The sequence below is a fragment of the Gymnodraco acuticeps genome, unplaced genomic scaffold (genome assembly GCF_902827175.1).
Source record: "Gymnodraco acuticeps unplaced genomic scaffold, fGymAcu1.1, whole genome shotgun sequence".
NCBI classification, from domain to species: domain Eukaryota; kingdom Metazoa; phylum Chordata; class Actinopteri; order Perciformes; family Bathydraconidae; genus Gymnodraco; species Gymnodraco acuticeps.
Genome location: NW_022992085.1, coordinates 682,750 through 708,872, shown reverse-complemented (window position 1 = coordinate 708,872; position 26,123 = coordinate 682,750). Strand labels below are relative to the sequence as shown.

The 26,123-nt window shown below is 40.9% G+C and overlaps 3 protein-coding genes across 7 annotated transcripts; 2 read left to right on the top strand and 1 right to left on the bottom strand.

Annotated features, from left to right (window-relative positions):
- The first annotated feature begins 1,377 nt into the window (after positions 1-1,377).
- Positions 1,378-3,282, top strand: LOC117537380 (P2Y purinoceptor 1-like). Its single transcript, XM_034202570.1, has one exon. The coding sequence runs from the start codon at positions 1,405-1,407 to the stop codon at positions 2,398-2,400; it is 996 nt and encodes a 331-aa protein (XP_034058461.1). The 5' UTR covers positions 1,378-1,404; the 3' UTR covers positions 2,401-3,282.
- A 17-nt stretch (positions 3,283-3,299) lies between these two features.
- On the bottom strand, positions 3,300-6,515 carry LOC117537378 (UDP-glucuronosyltransferase 2B20-like). Its single transcript, XM_034202564.1, has 2 exons — positions 6,383-6,515; positions 3,300-5,282 (listed from the first exon to the last, which is right to left on the bottom strand). The coding sequence occupies exon 2, from the start codon at positions 5,278-5,280 to the stop codon at positions 3,673-3,675; it is 1,608 nt and encodes a 535-aa protein (XP_034058455.1). The 5' UTR covers positions 5,281-5,282; positions 6,383-6,515; the 3' UTR covers positions 3,300-3,672.
- Positions 6,516-6,928: 413 nt separating this feature from the next.
- On the top strand, positions 6,929-25,574 carry pfkfb1 (6-phosphofructo-2-kinase/fructose-2,6-biphosphatase 1). Of its 5 annotated transcripts, none has more exons than XM_034202569.1 (14): positions 6,929-6,946; positions 15,999-16,124; positions 16,281-16,377; positions 18,236-18,302; positions 18,445-18,519; positions 18,806-18,862; positions 18,965-19,086; positions 19,714-19,921; positions 20,535-20,681; positions 21,262-21,366; positions 23,508-23,637; positions 23,953-24,015; positions 24,101-24,165; positions 25,088-25,574. In XM_034202569.1, the coding sequence occupies exons 2-14, from the start codon at positions 16,031-16,033 to the stop codon at positions 25,145-25,147; spliced, it is 1,290 nt and encodes a 429-aa protein (XP_034058460.1). In that variant the 5' UTR covers positions 6,929-6,946; positions 15,999-16,030; the 3' UTR covers positions 25,148-25,574. The 5 variants fall into 5 exon arrangements, with proteins under 5 accessions (XP_034058460.1, XP_034058457.1, XP_034058459.1 ...); XM_034202566.1 differs by lacking the exon at positions 6,929-6,946 and adding an exon at positions 8,834-9,035; XM_034202568.1 differs by lacking the exon at positions 6,929-6,946 and adding an exon at positions 8,835-9,021.
- The last annotated feature ends 549 nt before the right edge of the window (positions 25,575-26,123 follow it).

Below are 26,123 nucleotides of genomic sequence, written 5' to 3'. Positions count from 1 at the left end.
CTGCTTTCAGATATTCTCTCAAGACCACATCCTCCCACATGTCACAGTGGAAAGAATCAATCAATCAATCAATGTTTATTTATATAGCCCAATATCACAAATGTTACATTTGTCTCAGTGGTCTTCACAGTTTGTACAGAATATCAGTATGACAATACGACACCCTCTGTCCTTAGACCCTCACATTGTACAAGGAAAAACTTCCGGAGAAAACCCACAGTTTAAAGGGAAAAATGGGAGAAACCTCAGGGAGAGCAACAGAGGAGGGATCCCTCTCCCAGGACGGACAGACGTGCAATAGATGCCGTGTGTAAATTGAAAAGATAATACATTTGCAACATAGGTAGTCCAAATGTTTGGAAATGCATGTGTGTATAATAGGAAGATGAATCCACGAGGATATCCATCCAGGACTTATGATGCAGGACCACAGCCACGACTCAAGATCCAGGGCTCGCGATCCAGGACACAGGACCGCTGGATCATCCATGACTCCGGATCACGGCGTATATAGACACCAACAAGAAAGACATTTGGGGAAGCTGGGTTAATCGGAACATGAGAGAACACAGGTATAGACAGAGAGAAGGAAGAAGTAAGATGTCCCCCGACAAACTAAGCCTATATCAGCAAAACTAGGGGCTGAATCTAATCAGCCCTAACTATAAGCTTTATCAAAAAGGAAGGTCTTAAGCGCACTCTTAAAAACGGATAGGGTGTCTGCCGCCCGAACACAAACTGGAAGCTGATTCCACAAATGTGGAGCTTGATAAGAAAAGGCTCTGGCTCCCATTGTACTTTTAGAGACTCTAGGAACAACCAACAACCCTGCATTCTTGGAACGCAATGCCCTAGTAGGGCAGTAGGGTATAATGAGTTCTTTAAGGTAAGATGGCGCCTGCCCATTAAGGGCTTTGTAGGCGAGAAGAAGAATTTTAAATTCTATCCTGTGTTCTATAGGGAGCCAGTGTAAGGCAGCCAGAACAGGAGTAATGTGGTCCCTTTTCTTAACTCTGGTTAGTACACGAGCTGCAGCATTTTAAATCAGCTGAAGCGACTTAACTGACTTCTTGGTACACCCTGATAATAAAGAGTTACAATAATTCAGCCTTGAAGTAACAAATGCATGGACTAGTTTCTCTGCATCGTTTTGAGGCAAGATATGCCTGATTTTTGCAATGTTACGTAGATAACAAACAGTTGTGGTGAGTTCGCAGATGGAGAAATCATACGTGATGCTGACATATTTTTACTTTGATCTCACTTTTTTCTAGCCGTGACAGCAGAGCATCAAAACGGAAGTCTTTGAACAGATCCTACATGTAGGTCAGGTTTTTTTAATTCGCTCATAAGCCAAATCATCTGCAGAGACAAAGATTTGTTGTAACGCTCTCTTAATACAGAATGAATAAGTCTTCTTGTACTCGTGTCAGCTTTGACTTTACACACACATTTCTGCCTCCTGTTTACATCTTAGTCTTCATCGTTGGTCTGCTAGCTAATGGATGGGGTTTGAAATCTTTGCTTCAGAAGTGGAAGAAACTGGGAAACATCAATGTTTTTGTTTTCAACCTCGGACTCGCTGATGTTTTGTACCTGTTCACAGTCCCACTTTTGATGGTGTACTACTTTATGGGCAGTAAATGGATCTTTGGAGATGTGCTTTGCAAGATAACAAGATTCTGCTTCAACCTGAATTTGTATGGCAGCATTGGGTTCCTCACTTGTATAAGTGTGTACAGGTACCTGGCTATTGTCCATCCGATGAGAGTTATGGGAAGAATAACTGTCCTCCACTCTGTTGGGATCTCAGTCTTGGTTTGGCTGTTGGTGAGCATTCAAATTGTTCCAGACATGTTCTTCAGCAAAACATTTGGAAACAAGCCTGGGAAATGTTATGATACCACCGGTAAGTTCTACGTCGAGGATTACCTGAAGTACAGCCTTGGATGGACTCTCACTGGGTTTTGTATCCCATTCCTGATTGCTCTGGGCTGCTATGGACATGTGATTGTTGTGCTCTGTCGCACAAACACCACTGACAAGGTACTGAAACAGAGATGCTTGAAGTTGTTGTTCATCTTGATTCTTCTTTACTCCGTTTGTTACATCCCCTATCATGTGTTGAAGAACCTCAACCTCTGGTCAAGAGTACTGTCCAAACAGAGAAAATGCCGTAAATGGTTTGATGGAGTCTACATTGCTCATCAGATAAGTCGTGGCCTTGTGTGTCTGAACAGTGCTCTCAACCCTCTGGTGTACCTCCATGGAGAAGAAAATATTCCTGCTCAACTCGGGCAGCTGCTCCTGCGAGCTCGTGAGACGTTCAGCCGTTTGTCAAACTCCAACTCTGTGCGTGTAGCACAAACTGCAGATGAGGAAATCATATCTTCACATTGACAAATTACGGAATGCCACTTTTCTAGTTGTATGCGTTGACTACAAGATGAATGATGTTGCCTGTTAAATAATTGACATTTTTTATGTTTTTGTAAAACATGACGCAGTTTCAACATGCTGACAAATGTGCTTAAAAACAGGAACTGAAGATTAACCACAGCCTATTACGTTTCACTGTATTCTTTAGAGCAAGGTTTTGGAGCTAAAGTATAATGATTTAATACTGTAGTTGGGTGCAGGGAAGCCCAGTACCATGTGTTATGTGTTATGTGTGTGTATATTGGCTTGAACAGAAACATGTTAGAGAAATAAACCATATCGCAAAAATGTCTGTGTAGATATACCTTTCTTTCTGTCTGTAAATGAAGCACTTGCATTAGTGTAACTGATGAAGTTGTTAAATTATTTGTGCATTTTCTGTGGTTGTATAGCTATATAAATGCATGTAATGTACCTAATACTTTGAAACAGGATTGACACTAACTAGAGTCGGGACTAATAACTGATGTTAGTAATGTACCGCAGTTATAAAGTAGATCAAGGATTTAATCGGCGCCGGTTTACAGTGGTTAATAAGTTAGTTTTGGGTCATAGGCTACACTGTGTAACAGAGCTACAGTCTTACTTACCCAGTTCAACCGTTATTTAAGGTCAGAAATATCGGTTAAATCGGTTTGATTCTGCTTCCAGTATGCAATAGGCTAATGCTTTCTAACTCTACAAAACTGACAATAAGTTTGGTTTTTAAATAAGTCCAGCATCAATGTAATGTTATATATCCAGCTACAAACTGTCACTGTCACTTGTTTATTTAAAATGTATTAACACCCAACAGGTCCAAATTCAATTTGCTTTATAGTTATACTTATGAGATTTGTATAAAAATAAACAAGACATGCTTTTGAAAAAAAGAAACGTCGTCAATCATTTTATTATTTTTGTAACTGTTCACAGGCATTGCAACATACAAACTGATGATAATTAATTGTCAGAAAGAGGGGAAAGCAACATACCATTGTAAAACTAGTTCATGAAACACTATACTGCATGTGAATGATGCAAAGATCCCATTTTTATTTTCTTCAAAAATACATTTCAGTAGATTGAATAGTGCTAATGATTTGAACAGTTTAACGTTATTATGAATAAGACTTAACAACACTATCCTACTGATATATTAATGTTATTTATTATTTCATAGTTTTTGTCCCACTGTAATTTACAGATGTTCTATCTCACTCTTATCAACTCTCCAGCTTACATCATCGTTATCTATTCATTCTTTGACTTTGATGTGGACTTGGTCTTTATCAAACATCCAATGAGACATCTACAAGATACCCAAACTAAAGCAATGATCAGTAAACCAAATGCTACAAAGACTGCTATCACATCTAGACAGTGATAGGCATACCATGGCAACTTGTATGACTCTGTGCGCAGATGGGCTGCACCCTTGTGCCTCATGACGAACTCCATCCAGAAAACGGCACTGTCTATGGGTTTCATTGGTTTGTCAAGATGAAGCTGTGACAGTTTAACCATGTTCTGTTTGTATGGCTTCTTTGGGTCCAGAATATTCTTCAGAGCACTAGTCATAGACTCAACTTCCAAGGTTGTCACTTCAACAATCTCGGCCACTTCCCGGGACTTCAGACGCACCATGTTGTCGTACTGGTCAAAGATGAGAGGAATGCCCAGAACTGGGACACCGTGGTATATGGCCTCGTAAATACCATTAGTACCCCCATGCGTGACAAAAACCTTGGTTTTAGGGTGACCTAGAAGATCATTTTGAGGCAGCCATTCAACCAGCATGGTATTGTTTCCCAGAGATTTTGGTCTTTTCCCCAAGTGTCTCCACACAACCTTTTGGGGGAGGTTTGCAAATGCTGAGGCGATTATCTCCGATATTTCAGGGCCCAGGTCGCTAAGCAGGGTCCCCAGAGTCATTACAATCACCCCATGCTCACCAGAACTCTGCACAAATTCCTCCAAATCTGATGAAAGAGGCTTGGAGGGCTTTCCTTGGAAGCCTCCGATATAGACAACATTGGGCATGGTGGGACGAGGAAACTCAAATGTAAAGTCAGCCCGCATTAGCCAGAGATCAGCACCCTGGATGAGAGACAGGGCGCTGACATCAGGTCCAAAATAATGATCACACACAGCCTGGTAAGGTGGATTCGAGACATAGTGGTACATGTAAGTCATTGCACTTTGCCGGAATACGTTGTAGATTCTCTGGAAAAAGTCCATTTTGTCAGAGAGCTCAGTGAACAATGTAGGGACATAGGAAAGAGGTGATGGAGCAATGGCAAAGTGTCCCTCGCCATTGAAAAGCCAACGCACATTGAAAACCAAGGGAAGCTTGAGATAGTGTGCTAACAGCACTCCACCTGGAAATACAGGGTCAGTCAGAAACATATCATATCCAGTTTCCTGCAGCTCCTTAATAAGTGTCTTATTCTCGAAGATGCTGACAACCACTTGTGCCACAACTTTCTGGTTCTCCCGCATCATGCTGAAAATATTCCTATAAAACTCGAGGAGCCCCCATAGTGAGCCTTTATTCCGACGGATCTCTATCGACCTCTTCAGGAAAGAGGTCATGAAGTCTTGGCTCTCTAAGTTTTGGGATTGTTCCTGGATGATAGTGATGGAGGTGTATTGTTGGGAGAATTCTGAAACGTACCAGCTGGTGGAGGAACGAATAACCGTGATCTGATGGCCCTTTGAATGAAGCGCCTCCAACAGGATTTTCATGTTTAGCCAGTGGCTCCCATCTACCGGATAAACCAGCACTTTTCCACCATCACAACTGGAAGGCAGGGTCGCTGAAAACAGCAGGATGAACGCCAGGGCTGGATATGACCCCATCACTGTATAGGAGACAAAGACATTTTACTGAACAGATTTGCAGTTCATGCTGTGATCAAACTGATAAATTGTCCTCCTATATTTTGAACATCAACTTATCAACAACAAATGTACCATCCAGCTAGGAAGACATGGAGCAACACAGCATTTATTTAGAGTGGTTTCTGGACACCTGACAAATGTGAGTATGATACAATTTGTTAATAAGCTTGATTAACCTTGGTTTTCCTTTTTTTCAGGCTGGTGTTGTGGATGTCATGCCATTTTGTTTTAATTTGTAATTGAGTCACACCTTTATTGTTAACATTGTTTACATAGATAAATCATTATACATTCAATCTCCCAAACAAATAGGAGAAGATCTTTTAATATATTGTTTTTTAGCCTAAAAAATGATACGCATGCTATGTAAGCAATAATGCAGTACCTCTTTTCAACCTGAGTGCTTTCAAATGTCTGATGAGGCCCATCTTTAATATATTTGTCATACTCCCAATCTACAAACATGTTTTGAATTGAATCTATGTTTATTGTGTTTATGATCAGTCTTTGGCCAAACAGTATGTCTTTTCTCAATCTGTCATTGTCCTTTTCTGAGTTTTCTCCTGGAGCTGTTAACCTATAGCACCAATTAACCAAGTTAAAGTCTTTGTGACCCTTAACCTTTAAAGTAAACATCAGTGCCCTGTATTGTAAATTATTAAAAGTGAGCACAGCATGATATTCAATGCAACAGTTATTATCCTAAAATGAAAGCCAACATAGTGACATTGTGGTGTCCACAACAACGAGATCTCATTGCAAAATGCAGCACACAGGACATGGTTAACCACGACCTAGATGACTGAGCTGCAATGCAGACTCACTTTTAAATAAAATGTGAACTGGGGCATGAAAGCTTTGAAAAAACTTTCACATTTGTGTTGTTTAACCTCTTTACACAAGGGAGATTTTTCTAAGTAGCAGAAGTATGTTGAAGCAAAAAGGCCTGTTAATGTAAGTAATGAGCTTGACTGTGAAGAAAATTCCTTTGTACAAACTTAAAATAAAAACTAATTACACATGCAGAAACACACAATTTCTTAGTAAAATAGCTCCTCACCTCAGCCTTCTACCTCAGACCATGAAGAATCCACTGTCCGAGTTTATCAAGGAGCTGTCCTGCTGAGCTGCTGGTAGGAATGCAAGTCAATGTATAACTGCATGATCCTGACTTAACCTTTGTGCTGCCTGTTTATCCAAACAAATGCAACCATGCGTAGGTCCCCTCTAAACCCTCCGCCCATTTTCCCCCCTGTTCTAACTGTTATGCTTCTCTGGAGCAAACACCATCTGGATATCATTTTACAAACTTCTGGAATGTTTTAGAGCTCTGATGCTTTCAACGCAACATCAAAGTGCACACCAATAGTTTTTAGATTCATAAACTGTAAAGTGTGTCTTTAGATAGATAGATACATACTTTAGTCCTTTAGTACTCTTTTCACTTTTTTAATGAAGAAAAACAATTGATTTCTCTTCCTCCTCTTCTATATAGTTGTACAGAGTAAACTTAGTCTGGTAACTTTGTTTCTAAGTACCTTTCTAAGTAAACAATGTCATGTTCCCGTATGTCTGGATGACCTTTGAATTGTTCAAGAATGAGTACATCATCTCGCATGGCCAGGTAACTTCACTTTCAGCAATGGTTAACTTTTTGGCACTGTCTTTTCCCCCACATTGAGAGGTTTTACACAATAGTTTCCCTGCTTTTAATTATTTGCTTTAAAACACTAAAGTCTATCTATATCTGCTCTCTAAAGATCTGTTTCCATCTTCGGCTTGTTCAGAGGAATACTGCACAGTTCATCTCGTTAGATAAAAAGGCCTGCAGAACAGTCTGTGTCTTTATTTGGGACCTTTCATATGTGCTGTACCTGCTACTGCCTTCTGAGAGAAATCTCTCGCATAGAAAAGACAAAAAACACAAAGCTTTTGTGGCCCATTTTATTTGACATTTCATCTGAGCCAGTTAGAGCATCTAAGCTATGGTTTCGCTATATCCTTTGTACTGCGTCTTGCAATGATGTGTGGTTGTGCCCTGAATAACAAATAAGATGTGTCTTAATCAGATAAGTGAGACCATTTCTGCTGAGAAAACCATATTGTCCATGTGCAACACACACTTTGTAAATAAAATAGTTGCTCACCTTAGACTTCTCCCTCAGGAAGAATCAAAAGGGTCTTCAATTAACTGTCCTGCTGAGATGCTGGTAAATAATGGATAAATGAATAACTACTTTTTCGCTGTCCGTTCATCCAAACAAATACAACCATGCGGACGTCCCCCAATAACCCTCTACCCAAATCTGCACACAAGGAAAACATTTGATCAGAAAGTTCAAAAGTATTTGTATGACTCCAGAGGGAGCTGCAAAGAGTCGGGTATATTGCCTTTTTGAAGTCCCTTATTCTAAACAGCCAGTTAGAAGCACATTGTTCTTAAACAATTCAAAACACAGAAAAACTGTAGATCATCAAAACAATTCTAGGAGAATTGATGGTGGGTAAGTCAGCCTCAGAAAGAGGACACCAAACTTTCAAATCTTAAAGGGGCCCTAATTTTGCTATTTTCAGGTTCATATCAGTATGTAGTGTCTCTACTGGGACATGTCTCCATGCTTTAATGTTCAAAAAGCCCTTTATTTGTCTCATACTGCCTGTGCTGCAGCACCTCTTTTCACCCTCTGTCTGAAACCAGAGCCCAGTCTGCTCTGATTGGTTTGCTGGCCGGCTCTGTTGTGATTGGTCAACCGCTTAGAGATGTCCCGCCCCTTAGCCATCACGTACAATGTGTTGAAGCCCGAGCCAATAGAAGCGCGATTGTTACATAGTGATGTCAGTATCTCACGGAAGTAAACAAAGGAGTCCAATAGAGGCGTTTTTAGGCACAAACACCTATATAACACACTACAGGAAAAGGAACAAAACTAAATCATAATAGAGTCCCTTTAAGACAAACATGGTAATCTCTTAAAAAATCATGCTTGCTGGTTTTTCTTTGTTCACTTTTTTTTGTCGTCTTCTGATTGACATTCGTAGAATTTCGTGTAGGTATTTAAGGTTTTGTGCACTTGTTTGAAGAGTACAGTATTTTGTAATAATTAGTATGAACTCGTATAAAGTTAGGATTTTAGATATTATTACATTGTCAATAAACATTTAAGCCATGACTGTTCTGTACTGTAAGGATAAATACTGCAGTGCATCATTTTCAAAGCCATGTCTGAACCTTTGAGTCTTTCTCAAATCCCACCCTCAACAATTGTTGAAGAGTGTATTCAGTGACAGCGTTTCTTACTCTGGACATGCATGATGAGCAGTTTGATTAAATGTCGTCCCCTGTGCAACAACAGTCACCCTTTTAAGTGACCTTTGCACATACGACACGCCCTCTGAGTGCAGCTTCTCCTTCACCATGTGTGTATGTTGTGAACTCTGGCCCTGGCAAACATTAAAGGACAAGCCCAGTGTGCTGCTATCATATGTCACATGTGGCGTGAAAAGAGAGGGCTCGAAGGGTTGGGGGTTGCTTTGGCAGAGGGGTTTAGTTTCTTTAAAAAAAGCATCTATTCCATCGCCACCGGTTTATAATCCAGTGTGTGGATTGTGTCGGACGGCCTTTATCCGCTCTGCTGGTTGCTTCCTTGGAGAGCAGTGCAGAATGGAGCCTCCCCAGCTGGAACACTTGAGGCAGTGCAGGTGTGACAGCGCAGGTGAGCCTCTGCACAGAGCATGCCAAAACAATACATAGAAGACTCCTCGCAGTGGGTTTCTAGTTAAATGTGACATATCCAGGCCATGTGTTCATACGGAGTGCAACATAGATCCAATATGAGGGTAAAAATAGACCTGTGACATATAAGGCCTTGCTTTATGTAGCGAGGAAGTGACTTCCTTGTTGAGTGAAGCAACTGCTCAAGTAGCAGTCACATATAAATAGTAAGAAATAGACAGCAGGTTTAGAGAGTTGCCTGCTATCTAATGGACTCCATTGTTGCTTTTTGTATCTCACTCTCTTTCTTTGTTTATCTAATGATTTGCACACTTACACTTGCGTGAGTGATGACGTGGAGTGATTTTATGAGACAGTTAGAGAACTAACTGCAACTCAAAACAAAAACACATTAAGATGTGATTCAGCAAGGGAATCGTCAGAGAAAGATCTCCTCTCTGAGGAGGCTTTGTAATAGTAACTGGAATTTGCTTTGTTTAGTTTTCCTAGAAAGAGTTATAACTGCTAATGTCTGTGCGTGTGCAGTCTGTGAAAGAGGAGAGCTGGAGAGAGTATTTGGCTTTGTGGCTGTTGTTTGGGACACAATGAACTCCTGTCAGGTCAGACGCCCAATAGAATAGCATGTACGGTACCTTATCTTAATGGTCCAACTCGAGTCAAAACAGGAAGTGGTGGTCATTAGTGCACATCGCTGCCTTTCTAAACGCTGCCCAAGAGAAACAGTCTGTTAGACTTACCGGCTAAAACCGGGTACAGGATGTTCCCCATTTGACATTTATCGATTGAGTTACATTAAGGTTTGAAATTACGTCATTAATGACCTTTTCTTTTTGGATCAGGCAGGGTATGTTCCATATGTCATACACATAAATATCTGCCGACTTTCAGAGCTGGACAAAAGCATTCAAAGAAAATCAAGTATAGTCTGACATTTTGAGGAATAGGCTTCCCTGCTTTCTAGGGTCGGTTAAATTAGTTGATCAACATTGTTTAATTTGAAGCCATACCGTTTTTGTCAGCTTTGTATGAAGACCACAAGAGATAACATTAATCAGTGTGCTTTTGAGGTGCAGATGTTGTTATCTTTGGATACAACAAGACTGGCTGTTTTGAGTCTCTGTGCAACACAAAGTTAGCTCCTGACAGAAGCTTTATCGCTAACAGACGGACGTGAGGTATTTCTCCCCTCGTTAAACCCTCCCATCAGAAAGTGAATAGGCAATAATGTTGAACTATTCCTTTAAGTGAAGATGTTGCAGTATTACTTTCCTTCCGACGCCACTTCCTACTTTTCAGGGAATAGTGTTGAACACACGTCCAACTTTCTATTTGTAAAATATGAGGTTTTCTTGCAAACCAAGTAGTCAAACTTTCATACATAGTTTTTATTTATAGTGTCTTTGTTGCTGGCCTATATGTATAATTTGTGTCATCTTATTTGGTGCATGGTGTTTTTGTTGCTGTTACTGCCCCTCTTACCATAAATGATGTCCACGTCACTGATATTAATAGAGAAGTACTATATAATTCTTATTTACAGGAACTGATGTGCAGATTAATGACTAGTTTCACTTTCAATGCATTTCCTGCTAATGCTTCTGGACTTTTACTGTAATAAAGGATCTGAATCATATTAAAAAGTATCTTGAAATGCATTTAACCCTCCTGTTGTTTTCGGGTCAAATCAGACCGATTTACTACTTTCATCGATCATAACTTTTTTGTTTTACATTCAATTGCATTAAGGCTTTATGATATCCTTCACAGTAGACATTTGAACATATACAATTGCTGATCACCGCTTTCATTGAATTTTGGATGATTTAGTCAACTTTGTAACACCCATGGTGTTCCTGGTCAAAAATGGCCGCCATAAAGAAAAGGAATTAGTAACCATCCGGATCAGATAAAACACATACACGCACAAATAGAGAACCGCAGTGACGCGTCCTAAAACCCGGAAGTAAACTCCTAATTTTCTAATCATAAATCTAGTCGCCAGAAGCAAAATGCTAACTGTAAGGGAAACTTCTGCCGCAATGGAGAGTCAGGACTCAGAGAGACACGAGGAGAGTTGGAGTTTTGATGTCAAACACTGGGTAGAAATATAGATAGATATATCCTTGAAGGAGGGGCTAAAAAACCCGCCTTTCTCCTAATCATTACCAGACATTGGAACCAAAGGCCCCTTTGTATTGCAACTCCTCATGTGCCCAAACTTCTCCCGCACAGGAAGACAGATGACCTCTTGACCTGTGTCCCTCTCTACACAGGAACAGGCAGGAGTATAATCAGATTTAACGAAAAGCATATCTTTGTGATTTAACAGTTTCTCAGAAAGACTGAGAACCTCTAAATACACAGATCGGATTAAAATATTCTCTCACACTAACGTTATGCTATAAACGAACTACAGCAGGGTCGCTGCTTCAACGTCATGCCAACTTAAGTTCCATATCCAAACATACAGATTATAAATGGTACAAGCTGACGCGTTTGTTTTAACAGTTTGCAGGAGGCAGGTACTTGCTTTCAAGCAGAACAGGGCAAACAAACTTAGCGGGAGTGTTTTACGTGTTCGGTGTAATGACGTAAAACGGCCTCGACAACTTCTGTAGTCCTATTCAGCCACTTGTTAACAACCATCGTTTTTCAGACACGTCAACTCTTCAAAAATCACCAGCGGGGTCACTGCTGATGTATTTAATGTCGTAGAACAAAACGTGATCTGTCTCTTCAATTTGTGTCAACCACAGACCTTATTTTGAGCTATTTTCCAAAATCCTATGGAGAAATTGCATTGCTTTTTGTCGAAGGAACCGGACGTGGTAAAAATGCTAACTTACTTCCGGGTTTTACGACGCGTCACTGCGGTTCTCTATACACAGTGGCCGTTTCTCAATCGCGAGAATACTGGCTGTCACTACCCGATCCGCCCCCCTGCCCAATCAGTACTGCGCATGTGCGAGATGGTCCGCCATATTGGACAACTCCGGACCAGTGGCGGTTCTAGACCAATTTGACTGGGGGGGCCACTGGGGGGCCAGTTATTTTCTGAGGGGGGCACAATAAATGCAGGAAAACAAGAAAACAATGCAATACAGTTATTGGTATTTGTTTCAGTACACTTATTTATTTCAGATAGATCTTATAGTTATTACTGTTAGCTTCAGCTTAAGTTATAGTACAATTTTTGCACTAACACCATATCATATTTATATAAAAATAAAGGCAATGAACAGTTACATCTCTACTTTACATAAGGGTGTCTGCACAATCTCACATTACAGCAACAAAATGTTGCGGTTTTTGGCAAACCGAGTACCAGAAAATATACATTTAAAAAAAAATAAATAAAAAAAATGTATTGTTAGGAGGGGCCACATGGCGGACCATCTCGCACATGCGCAGTACCGATCGGGCAGGGGGACGGACCAGAGCCCTAGAGAGATAAGTATAGATAGAGATAGAGAGATTAGTATCTCTAGAGCTCTGGGACGGACCCATGGACGGATCGGGTAGTGTGACCGGTAGTGACACTGGCTTCCAAACCAATATTTCAAGGATGCTACGTCATCGAGTGCCGCCGAAGGACTGTTCCAATCTCCAGCATACTTGGAATTCCACCGAGGCCGCGTCCTTGGTTTGGGGAAATTTCGAGGCTGCACATGGGCAGAGCCCTAGAGAGATAATAATATATATAATAATAATATAATAATATCTATATATAATATAGATAGTATCTCTAGGGCTCTGCACATGGGTAGACTTCACGTCCTAAATCCCCACAATGCTTTGCGCACGGACCAATTTCAAAAACCCTTGCGGAGAATGGCTGAACCGACACAGCACACATTTAAATGTAAGTATGTAGTGGCGTAGAACATGTGTTACATGTAGGGTTGCCAACCGTCCCGTATTAGCCGGGACGTCCCGTATTTGAGCCAAAAGGGGCGTGTCCCGTACGGGACTTTGTTTGTCCCGGACTCCCGTGTAAAGGGAAAAATAAAAATATTTTTCTGTTTGCGCGCAATGCAGTGTGTCTGGCTGCGTGCCTGTGTGTTTGTGTGCTGTATGGGAAGGGCACTAGGACCGCTCAGTTGACAGGGCAGGCACAATGCTCGCACGTGTGTGTGAGATTTTCTCCGGTGGGCCGCGGGCGCGGCATCATTGTTTGTGTGGCATGTCAGCCTGTTCAGTCGTGTGGGAAAATGAGCGCTGCCGGTGGAGGAGGTGATAATGAAAGAGGAGAAGAGAGAGAGGATGTGGTTCTGGGCCCTGGCCCTTCTAAAAAGAAAAGACTTGTGTCTTACAACAAACAGTGGAAGAAAAACACAGTTGGGTAAAGCCCATGAGTGAAGATCTGTCTCGGGTCTTCTGTGTGTGTGTGTGTGTGTGTGTGTGTGTGTGTGTGTGGTGTGTGTGTGTGTGTGTGTGTGTGTGTGTGTGTGTGTGTGTGGTGTGTGTGTGTGTGTGTGTGTGTGTGTGTGTGTGTGTGTGTGTGTGTGTGTGTGTGTGTGAGAGAGAGTCAGTCAGCTGATTGATGGGAAAATGCTGGGAAAATGGTTGAATGATAACATTAAGTCTAATAATGATGTACCGTGCATGTTCACATCATGTATACTTTGCATTACTTAATACCATTTTTCAAATATTTATTTTTTAACATTTTGGACAAAATAGCCAATTGTACATCGAGGTGCCCAGATGTCCCTAGTGCCCACCTATCCGATTTGAACATGCTGATGTACAATGTGATGTAGTAGCCTAATGCAGGTGTAAGATCATTGTGTTTGTATTGTGTTATAGGTATGCATAGTTTTCTATGCATTTTGAGGGTTTTGGGGGGTTTGACCCCTCGAACCCTAGGGGGCTGGCTCCCCCAAAAGAATTAAATAACATAACCCTAACCCTAAAACCGAAATAAAGTAACAAAAAAACTAAATCCGCCAGAAACCCGAAAATCTTCGCGCGCGCGGGGACACATGCATGTGTCCCGTTTCTCCATTTCTGGAAGTTGGCAACCCTAGTTACATGTGTTACATGTGTTAAATATGTTACTTTGTTACATTTGTTTGTTATCACGAAAAATGTGTTCCGTGAAAGTAAAGCAAGTTCATAATTAGATAGACATCGTGAGGTATTTATTTTTGGTACGGTTTATGTTGAAACCGTTAGAGAGAGTGGCACACTTGTTAGCCTGTTCCATTCTTCTTAGTATTCCGTAGCCGTGGCTTGGAAGTATACTTGCTTCGTTTCTGAAGGAAGTTACTTGGAAGTACGCGACTACCAAGCCAGCATCCTCGCGATTCAGAAACGGCCTATATGTGTTATGTGCCCATCTCCCCATGTGAATAACACCTGGCAGTGGCACACACAAACACACACAGAACAATTTGATACATTTCCCGCTTTTATGTGCCCATCCCCCCACATAGATCAAACCTTGCACACGCAATACATGTTCAGTGTCTATTCTTTGTATATTTACTGCAGTTTTTCATGTATACCAGTAGTCTGATACAATATTTACAGTTTGAAAGGGTGTTAAATGAAATGTGGTGATGATATGTTTTTTGTGTTAATGTAATAGCAGTTCAAACAGGGTCGGTCAAATTTGACCGCGAACACCAAAGTAAGGGGGGGAAACAAAGGCAATAGGAGGGTTAAATACATTTAAAGTTAATCTCACTGAAGCATCATCCACTGTGGTTTAACAATGTTAACCCACTCCTCATTGCTATTATTACTACTTTATTTCGGTGAGTTAGCTGATTACCCTAACCCAAAAACACAACATTTTAATATGTTTTTGGAAAAAAACATGAACTACTGTTGCTCATATAATTGCATATTATTGATATGACCCTTACCCACTCTAACCTCTTAGATTGTGCCAGATTTAAGGTATAAACTGCCCTCTAGTGGTAAAAAAGGAGACTCCCCCATCTCCACAGTTAGGTAAACAAACAGCTTGTGCAGTACCCACTATGCTCATTTGTATTCATGAGAGGATCCTCACTTTGTAATACTCGCCTCACAGGACTGTTTGAAGCTGTGTCATCACAACAGGATGTGGATATAAATGCTTCTCTGCTCTCTGACATCACTACAGACAGTTTATCAGCTCCCTTAAGTCCTTAGGAATCATAAAACAGACGAGAGACAGACGAGCAGCATGGCTTCAGGTCCTCCCCCTTCCACCAAGTGCTTCTCCTTGGCAACAGTCAGCTGACCTGCAGTAGGTACAGTTCAGTGAAGCACACAAAGATCACAGAGTGTGCGCTGTCCGTCGCTCACGCTCAATCATGGCTCTCAGCGTGAACAGAGAGCAGAGAAAACTCACACAGACTCCTCTGCTTAAGATCTGGGTGCCATGGGTTGGCTGCAACTTGAACCGCAGGAGAGGATGTAAGTGCAGCTTGAATAGAAGAAGAAGAAGCATCTATTTTGTGTTGCTGCTGTTTGTTCTCTTTCTAATAACTCATGTCTGTTTAAGTGTTTATTTTCTAACACTTCCAGCAGTCATTGGTATGTTTCAATGTGCTGAATCCTTCATGTTTAAGCTCCTGTGAGGGCTACAGGTAGACAGAGAGACAGACAGTAGACTCAGTCATGGGATGACAGCCAGGCCTCTCTGTTCACTGTCTGACGTGGGCCTTTTGAGCATGTTCCTGACACAGTGTACTCCATTCATAATCCCACGGCCTGGAGGCTCTCCCTGTTCTGCATAGTCACACACTGGACCATCCGGGTACTTTGTGCAGTCTGCCTTTATAATGCAGTGTTTTAGACGGACAAGCATTCAACAACTGCGTAATGACTAAACCAATTTAACACAAGGCTGATGCTCTTATGCTGAATGATGTGTCACAGTAATGCTTACATTTTTAGCAGCATTCATTGACTATAGCTACATGTTAATGCATTTGTCTTCCATCAGCCTCGGTGCCTCAGTTCTGTAACTCTCCCACGATGATTGTGATGGTGGGGCTGCCAGCCAGAGGGAAGACGTACATCTCCAAGAAGCTAACTCGCTACCTGAACTGGATCGGGGTGCCCACAAAATGTCAGTGACAGTGAATCCTGTTGAAATCTATGAATGAGACAAGAAGTGTTTCATGTTTAAAGTTGATTGGATAATCAAACATTCAACATAAGTTTTTCTTGCCCTAAAAAGGAATATGTTTTTTTTTTCTAATCTCTGTTCCCATTATTTAACTAGCGTTTAACGTGGGCCAGTACCGGAGGGAGGCTGTGAAGGTCTACAAGGACTTTGAGTTCTTTAATCCCGAAAATGAGGAGGCCATGAAGATACGCAAGTAAGAAGGACAGTTTATAATGAAGTTTTATATGTTGCTGCTGATTTGTCTACATCTGTCATTATTCTTGCCACCTTCATTATTCTCCCATATTCTCCCATAGTTTTTGCTCCATTGCCCATGTAGGAGCAAACACAGTGGTGGTGGTGGCTTAAAGCCCACCTCTGCTCCGCGCCGTCCGTTAGATGAGCCTGGTCAGATTAATAAGAGAAGGAGTTCAAAACACCGGAATAAAAGTTATAACAATAATCTGATTTTAATGGTAAAAAACATCAATACAAGTTACAGAGTACTCTGGACTCCCAGTTCTACTGCCGTGTAGATATCGGGACCAGCCAGTCAGAAACAGGGGGCATTTTGCATGACAGTAGGCTATATATAGACATATTTGGGGCGGAGATGTGTGCCGGCTCTGCCGACCCATTTTACTCCTAAGCGAATCAGAGAGTCCGTGGGTAGGAGTTGTGTCGGACTCGGCTGCTCACTCCCCTAGGTGTTATTTACTGGTTGGATTCACTTTGGGTCGGGCCCAATACAGCGAATCAGAGTTCTGGGAAAAAGTATTTTTCTTCTGAACAGAGCGTGAGAGCTTCGGAAGTAAACAAGGACAGATACCTCATTCACACCAACGGTGTTTCAGGGCCGATTCGGAGCTAGAGCTTGAAAAGCACCGGGTTTTCCTCTTCACACCGCAGCGGAGCAGCCTCTTAGCTCCGGAATCCGGTTCGTTTCAAGCACCAACAAATTGTCCGGCCAGAGCAAAAGCACCACACGTCACGCTTACGTCGAGGCGGGGGCAGGGGCAGAGACAGATCAACTCCTGAACAACAACAAAAAGCCCGCGTTTTATCCAGTTTGTACACAACGATAGAGAAACTTAACAAGAGTTTCAGAGTGTCAGTGTTTCTGCCATAGACTGTATATATAAAGGTTTCTGCTCATGGTGAAGCAACGTGTCTGCGTGTTAAAGTGGAACCTGAGCATTCACGTTGATCACCTCTCATTATAACTCATTATAAATCTATAAAACTATAAATATTAAACTTTACTTCACGTGTTCATTTGAGAACAGCTGTTACATACCTGGGTGAAGGTTACGGTTCATTTAAATGAAAGATACAACGTTACTCCACACTCATGGTTCAGTCCACCTTAAGAAATAACCTCGGAAGCAGTTGTGTTTTAAAAAAACCTTTATTGACACGAGTACACTTTTTTATAAGAATATAACTAAACCACAGAAATGACTCCGGAAAAGCAGCAGATAGAGCCATAAGAAATGAATGCAACTGATTTCATCCGCGCGGTTTGGCTTTATGAAGCAGGCACGCAAACGGTTACGTCATGACGCAAACGATAACGCAACGACGCAGCACCAGTCGGACTCTGGGCGGTGTGAAAAGAGCCAGAGCTAAACCGAAGAACTGGTTCTGAACCTGAAAAGCTCTAGCACGGAGCTTGAACCGGAGTTGCGTTGGTGTGAATGAGGTATGAGTCACTTTTTATCTTGCACCTGAGTTCACTCCTTTACTTTCCCAAGGAATATTTCACACAAACTCTATTCTTTCCTAAACAATCAAACATTATACACAGATATATTGGTGCCTGAGATTATATTGACCCAGATTGAACCTTGAAAAGAATATGTGTGTGTGCTGGTGGAAGGAGGTGTATGTGTGTGTAGCAGGGTATCTGGGTCATTGAGTGTAAGTGAGAAGGTTATATATAGGATTACTTAAAACAGTCCAAAATAATACATGTTTACTTCAATACAGTTCAAGATAATACCTGTTTACTTTAATACAGTTTAAAACAATATCTGTTGACTTTACCCATCAGAGTTTCTCCTCTCTTTTAGGGCCTGTGCATCAGCCGCTCTCAAAGATGTTGCTGCGTACTTCTCAAAGGAACAGGGACAAGCCGCCGTGAGTGAAACTAAAACTGTCCCTCTCATTACAATTAAACATAATGAATAATTCATTTTGTATGTATGTCTTACTCATGACTTATACAGTCAGTTATCCCTGAGATAAAAAGTGCACTCCACACCTTGATATTTTTATCCAGGTATTTGATGCCACCAACACCACCAGGGAGCGGAGGGCAGTCATCCTGAGTTATGCGAAAGAGAGGGGCTACAAAGTGAGCTTAAACATGCATGTGACATTTTGGGGGGAATGTGCTTATTCTGTTTCTTGCCAAGAGATGCATGAAAAGATTGTTAACACTCTTGTATCTTTCTGTTTAATTTGAAGCTAGAGCTAGCAGGTTGTTCTCTTGGTTTAGCACAAAGACTGGGGGAATAGCTTCTCAAATGTAATACTATACCTTTAGGAGAAAGAATCAAATACACATGGTCACAATGGGAAAAAAGAAAATATATGTTTTATTTCATAAATGTAACTTTTGAATGACTTCCTGTATTCAGGTGTTCTTTGTGGAATCAATCTGCGATGACCCGGAAATCATTGCAGAGAATATTAAGGTCAGTCGATGATAATGTTTTTCTTTTTTATTCTAAATGTTTGCAGATACTGTATGGATGTAGTTTTCACAATTACAATTCAAAACGGTCTTTTCTTTTCAGCAAGTGAAACTGGGGAGTCCAGATTACGTGGATCGTGACGAAGACGAGGCGATGAAAGACTTCAGCCGGCGCATCGACTGTTACAAGTCCAGCTACATGCCCATCGACGATGAGAAGGACAGGTACTGACCCATGATGCATTTCTTCCTGTGAGATTAAAACAATACTCTGTAAAAACATTTGTTTTACCTTTAAACCGGGACAAATTCATGTAAAGGTCCCCTATTTTCATCTATTTATTATAGGTCTCATATATACACAAAACATGTCTCTGAAGTGTTTGGCTCGAAACACCAAACAGATCATTGCAGCATCCCATAATCCCCTCTGTTTCAGCCCTGTTTCCAAAGTGCTGATTCTCTGTCTGTTACTTTAGATGAAAATAAGGAGCCCCTCCCCACGCCCCTCTGAGAGACATTTGGTTACAAAGAACACAATGGTGCTCTAGGAGGAGATTCAGGTGATAAGGGGGGGGGGGGGTTACCTTGGTTGGTGATTGGCTAATGGTTACACAAGCCAAAACATCGTTATGACATCATAAAGTGGCCAAAACCTGATCAGCTCATTTTCAGACAGGTTTTTATAGAAATGGATCAGGACCAAAAGAGAGAGAATCTTTGTTCCTGAAACTTTCAGAATCTCTTCACACAGAGGGGAAACATGTTTATGTATAAAATACAGTAAAAAGTGGATTTTATATAATAGGTGAACTTTAATAGTTTGTTTTCCCCAATGCTGACTTAAAACAGGAAGCTGTCCTACATCAAGATCTTCAACGTGGGCAGCCGGTACCTGGTGAACCGGGTCCAGGACCACATCCAGAGCCGGATCGTGTATTACCTCATGAACATCCACGTCACCCCGAGGTCCATCTACCTGAGCCGCCACGGAGAGAGCGAGCTCAACCTGTCAGGTCGCATCGGGGGGGACTCCGGCCTCTCCCCTAGAGGACACAAGGTGAGGAGATTACACGACATTCAAGATTTCAAAGATTTAAAGGTTTTATTGTCATATGCACATAAGCTACAGTGTAGAAATGGCAATGACATGTTTCTGACCTGAGCTCCTTCAACAATCCAACATATATAATAAAATCCAAAATAAAAAGTAGTGCAAAAAGTCTATAAACATGTCAATAGAATATGGGATATGTACATCTGTGGATGACTGAATTCATTTGAAGCAGTACAAATGCACAAATGCTCCTTTTTAAATGTTACTTAAATGTCCCCTATTATGCAAAATGCTGTTTTTAATATCTTTGATACAGATATATGTCTCCCCTGTGACTCAGAAAGCTCTATAAAAGCAAGATTTGACTGTTGTATTTGGTTAAGATGATCAGACCAAAACTAAATATTATTTTTGTTATGAAATAATTGCTTAATATTTCCTCCATTCATTTATGAATTGCTTGGTTGGAGTTAATTATCTCAAAAACTCAAACATCTAATTCATTACAAATCTTTTTTTTTATAAAAGAAGTAAAAAAACAGCAAATCATGTTCAAGTTTAATCCTTTCTTGCAAACTGTATAATAACATGTTTATATTCCACTTATTGTTTCCAGTATGCGAAGGGTTTGGCGACCTTCATCAGAGGTCAGAACATCAAGGAGCTGAAGGTGTGGACGAGTCACATGAAGAGGACCATCCAGACCGCCGAGGCTCTGGGGGTCCCGTACGAGCAGTGGAAGGCTCTCAATGAGATAGACGCTGTGAGTTCATTCATAATAAATGATTAGGCTTCATTTTATGTTTTTCAAAGGTGCAGTCATGGTTGAATGAATTAGCTCTTCAAATCATTACGTTGACTTTCGAGCTCTACATTTTTTAAAGAGGCCCTATTACTGTATGCTTTTTGGGGTTCTCCCTTTTCTGTTTTGTGGTAGTTTTGCATGTAGATGGTCTGCAAAGGCTATTATCCCACACACTCCCCCCCTGCCTGAAACACCTCCATTGGACTCCTTTGTTTACTTCTGTAACATAGTGACATCACCTTGTAACACTCTTGCTTCTAACACATTGTACCTGATAGGCTAAAGGGTGGGACATCTCTAAATAAGGGGTTGACCAATCACAACAGAGCCGGCCAGCTAACCAATCAGAGCAGACTAGGCTCTGGTTTCAGACAGAGGGTGAAAAGAGGTGATGCAGCACAGGCAGTATGAGAAAAATAAAGAGCTTTTTGAACTCTAAAGCATGGAGACACATCACAAGAGGCACATGATATAAATATGAATCTGAAATTAAGCATAGGCCCCTTTTAATGGTTATGTTCATGTTTTGGTCACAAAGGGTGTGTGTGAGGAGTTAACCTACGAAGAGATTCAGGAGAATTTACCAGAAGAGTTTGCTCTGAGAGACCAGGACAAGTATCGTTATCGTTACCCAAAGGGGGAGGTAAGTGCTCCGATGAATATACTCAAGACTTGTTTCATTAAACCATTATAGTATCAGGGAGCTGCACGTTTTGCTGCCCATTCAACCACAGTCTGACCTGTTCTGGGAGCAGCTCTACTGATGCAATTTGGTGTTTAAGAGAATATTTCAACATTTTGGGAAAATACACTTTTTTCTGTCGTAGAATCGCGTGCAGAAATGGGGCCGAAATCAAACCCTGTACAGATGTGGTGTCAAATGATGCACCCCCGTCGTGAAATGCACCCCTTGACACGGGAACGCGCATTTTAATGTAGGGTCCGCTATTCTATGTTGTCTTTTTGATGGTTGGGTCGTCGAATCCTGGATTTTGCATCAATTCGTCACTTATTTTTCAGTACATTTTTTATTTAATATGTGACCCGCTCTATCAAAATCAGTCGGAAGTCGCAACGGCTCATTTCAAAATAAACGTGGATTTGCGTAAAAAACTATTTTTTCGGGGTTTGGGAGTTTTATTTGATTTTAAACAAACAAAGTCTTGGCTTTCAGAATATGAAACTTTTATTTCCAAACTTACACGATAAATACATTCTTTAAGCTTGTAAAGGGAAGATGACAGGCAATCTGCTCTTCCGCAACGGCATGATTACAAGCGGAGAACGGAGTAATTTAACGTCACAGCAGGCATAACAACAGCTGGTGTTTCTCGTGAGGGTTTTCCCCGGGAAACAAACGCAATACACACAAACGCAAAATTACACAAACACACACACGTATACACACACACTCACACTCGCGAGCTTCCCCCAGACCAGTAATCCAAACGAAAATATCTTCCCTCTGTAGTATTTTGATCATTTGCTAATAATCAATCAGATCGATGGATTCCAGAAAAGCGAAAACTTTGAAGGCCTTTTTCTCAAAATGATGACTCGGTGACAGTCATTATATAATGTGACATATTTCGCTTAATATTTGGAGTACAAAAACAATCCTGATATCATTAGAAAGCTAGGAATCTCCTCTTTCCAGCAGTGAAAAAGGAGATTGATCAAAATGTGTCTTCGGGTCAATGCTGCTGATTTCGATAGAGCAGGTCACATATATGTTTTTATTTAATTGTGACGTCCTGTCTGTATACTTTTGCTTGTACGTGTGCTTTACAATGTATTGTTTATTTTTACATCAAGTGCTTGAGGGTGGGATTAATATAATATTTTTTATTTTGGGGGGTGCTTTTTATGAACAGCCTGGTTGCCACGATATGCACCCCTTGCTATCTCTGACAATAAACGTGTCACATACATGAAACTTGCTCCAACTTTATTGGTACTAGTCCTACAACTATACCCTCCAAAGTGCTTGAGGGTGGGATTAATAGAAGCATCTTTTTTTGGGGGGTGCTTTTTACGGCAGGCCAGGGGGTGCATTTCAGGACGGGAGTGCATCATTTGACAAAACACCGGTATTGGACATGCGCTGTAACTATTCGGCTAAATTTGAGAAATGTATATCCTGCTGAGTAGATTGTTCTCTAATGTACACCATCAGGCCCTCCCTTCATCTTGCGGAGGGAGTCTCATCTGATGCGCAAATGCACACTTCAGCTTATGCGCAAATGCGGCGCAATCAAGCGCGCCACAGTTTCGCTGCTGCGAGGCTCCGGTGCTCGCAGTTCACACGCATGCTCCCCCAATCCCCCCCGGTCGATGCTCGCGACACAGGGCCTCATCACATAACTTTGCGTGGGGCCACAAGTTGGCCAGGGGCAGCCTGTACACCATAAGGAATATATTTTAAATCATTTTTATTAATTTGAATCTGCAAAGTTTATTGTAATTGAAGTTATCAAGTACATTAACTATAACAAAAAGTACAATATTGATAGTGTATATGAAGCAGCATAAAATGTAAATCCTGTCCTGTTACATACCTGCAAACAAGATAAAACATGGTCGTTAGTGAGATTTAACAGAGAAGTTCGCCTTGCTGAATCGGCACTTTTCCCACCCAGACGTGTCCTTCCAGACACGATCATCATAAGAGAGTCTGAGTAGAGTCAGGTCGGGTCAGTTCATAGCGTGCCTACATCAAGTGGACTGAGAGGCTATGATAGAATGACTCTGTTTGAATTATTGATAAACTCTCCTCTTTTCCAGTCCTATGAGGACCTCGTGCATCGTCTGGAGCCGGTGATCATGGAGCTGGAAAGGCAGGAAAACGTTCTGGTGATCTGCCACCAAGCTGTGTTTCGCTGCCTGCTGGCCTACTTTGTAAACAAACCTGCAGGTACACAAATCCAGGCCTCAAAAAAGAATCTGACACAGAAGTATGTCACATTGTCACCACAAACGACTGCTACCTTTTTCATTTAAAACTGCACGGCTCTTCCACTTTAAATTATGATTAACTGCACATATTTCATTTTTTATAAATATTTCTTGTTAATTTTTTTTTTTATTGTTTTCAAAACAGTTCTATAGTTGCTCCTTTTTACAATTGTTTTCCTCTTACTGTGTTTATCATTCCACGATGATACACCAAAGCAAATTCCTTTTAAGAGAGAAACCTGATTCTGACTATAATTATTTCTTTCCTCTGAAGCTGAGCTGCCTTATCTCAGATGCCCTCTTCACACTGTGCTCAAACTCACACCAATAGCTTACGGTACGTGGTCCATCCTGGAGTGTGTGACATTTCCATATCTCAGTAAACTTCTCCCTAACAGTCTCACTTTCTCTCCTAATTTCAGGCTGTAAAGTCGAGTCATTTTTCCTCAACATTGAAGCAGTCAACACTCACAGAGAGAGGCCAGTGGTAAGTTTCCACAAGCACACCATTTTTATAATAGCACACAGATCTGTCATAATAGATACTTAGCTTTGCCAACCATTGGTCTGCGGTACATTACATACGTCTGATGGCAGGCATTAATGTTAGGTCATTTGTAGATGAAATATATATGTATAGGAGTGGGGAGTGAACAGAAATGTGGCTGAACAGCTTTTGTTTTTCATATTAGGATGATTTGAAACAAAAAATATAGGCTTAAAAGTGTGAATATGTAACTTTTGTGAAAAGAGGTATCAATATCTTCCTCATAAAAAGTTATTTCATAAGCAAAAAGGTGCAATGATGCTCAATTCCACACATTATTTGTTGTTGCTCCCAAAACTTCACTTGTGTTCTTTAATGTTTGCATAATAGATGATGTGGGATTGACAGCAGTTTCTTACTTGTTGCCCCTTGTCTATTTGCGCTACTCTTACTTTACATTTGAACATGTTGCAAATTGTCGTGCGGATTTCTTTCAACTATATAGAGAAAATCAAATGTCATTTTATCCTGTAATTGCCAATTGTGGCCAAAGTGGTCACTGTTGTACAGAACTCCTACAGAATAAACAGCTAGAGGAATTATATACTATAATCAGATGCTGTTTTCATAGTAAAATAAATATGTATTCCCAAAGACTGCAAGTTAAACTTAAAGTTAAAGGCAAATTGTTTTAAGATTGATTATTAATCTTGAGATGTCTCACAACCACAATTTATTTTATTCCTTTGGTTTATTTGACAGGGACAATATTATGTACATCTTTATGTAGGTTACATTTAAATAAGGGTTGAAGTATATTCCTAATTAATATATTGTTAAACACACCACATACAGAAAACATTTCTAAATGAATGGGTCGTACGGGTTTGGGTTTTTAATGGACTCAGCATTTCTTTTGCAGAATGTCGACATCAACAGAAACCCTGAGGAGGCTCTGCAGACCGTACCTGACCACATATAAATGCTGTGTTGTGAGAACAAGACTACAGACACATGAAACTGGACGTGTTGCTACATATTAGCCTCACTAAATATCAGAGATGCACTCCGGAGAAAGGGTAGGCTTTAAAGCAGAGTAGAAATGGGACTAAATGTTCACTACAAGAAAAAATCACACTGCACCGACTCAACTGGATATTCTGTTTGAAGCGTGACTGTGAAACCTTCGTGCGTCTTATCTGACTGGAGTTTGCTCCTTTTATTAAAAGTGTCACATTGTTTACAAAATAAGATTTACAAGTAATACTCATGCACTATGTTTTAACACTTGGAGAAAAACACTTAAAAAGATGTGTAAACGTTGTACCACGTGTGCACGGATTGTGTGTTGTTGATCATCTAATTATAAAGGTGGGTCAGCCCCGTGGACAGCACCCAAACAAACAAAACATGTTGTTGTTGATTCTGGCACTTGACTTGAAAGTTAGGTAGTAGATAAGACGACAAGATTCAAAGCTTTATTGTCATGAGTATCTTCAGTTTTGGCGATGAAAATAGTCCAGGGCTCCTTCAAAAGTACAACAAAGAAGACGTTACACGGTGCATTATGGGATGTTTTAAATAGGGCTGCACCATATTATGCTTTTTCTGGTTTTCCCTTTCCTGTAGTGTGTTGTTTAGGTTTGTGTGCATGTTAATGGCCTGCAAAGGCTTAAATCCCAAAGTTCCCTCACATACGTGATAGGCTAAGGGTCGAGAGATCTCTAAGTGGTTGACCAATCACAACAGAGCTAACCAATCAGAGCAGACTGGTCTCTGGTTTCAGACGGAGGGTAGCACAGGCAGTATGATCAAAATAAAGAGCTTTTTGAACATTTAAGCATGGAGACATGTCCCAGTAGTGGCACAAAATACAAAAATAAACTAAGACTTGTTTTTAAGTTGTTTTTCAGAAACTAACTCCACTTTACGAGTCCTGTTGGTGTTGTTTTGGCAGC

Coding starts and splice junctions, on each gene's coding strand:
- LOC117537380 (XM_034202570.1), top strand. CDS start 1,405: ATGAATAAGTCTTCTTGTACTCGTGTCAGCTTTGACTTTACACACACA.
- LOC117537378 (XM_034202564.1), bottom strand. CDS start 5,280: ATGGGGTCATATCCAGCCCTGGCGTTCATCCTGCTGTTTTCAGCGACC.
- pfkfb1 (XM_034202565.1), top strand. CDS start 15,364: ATGGCTCTCAGCGTGAACAGAGAGCAGAGAAAACTCACACAGACTCCT. Junction 18,520..18,805: donor CGAAAGAGAGGGGCTACAAA/GTGAGCTTAAAC, acceptor TCCTGTATTCAG/GTGTTCTTTGTGGAATCAAT. Junction 21,367..23,507: donor ATCGTTACCCAAAGGGGGAG/GTAAGTGCTCCG, acceptor CCTCTTTTCCAG/TCCTATGAGGACCTCGTGCA.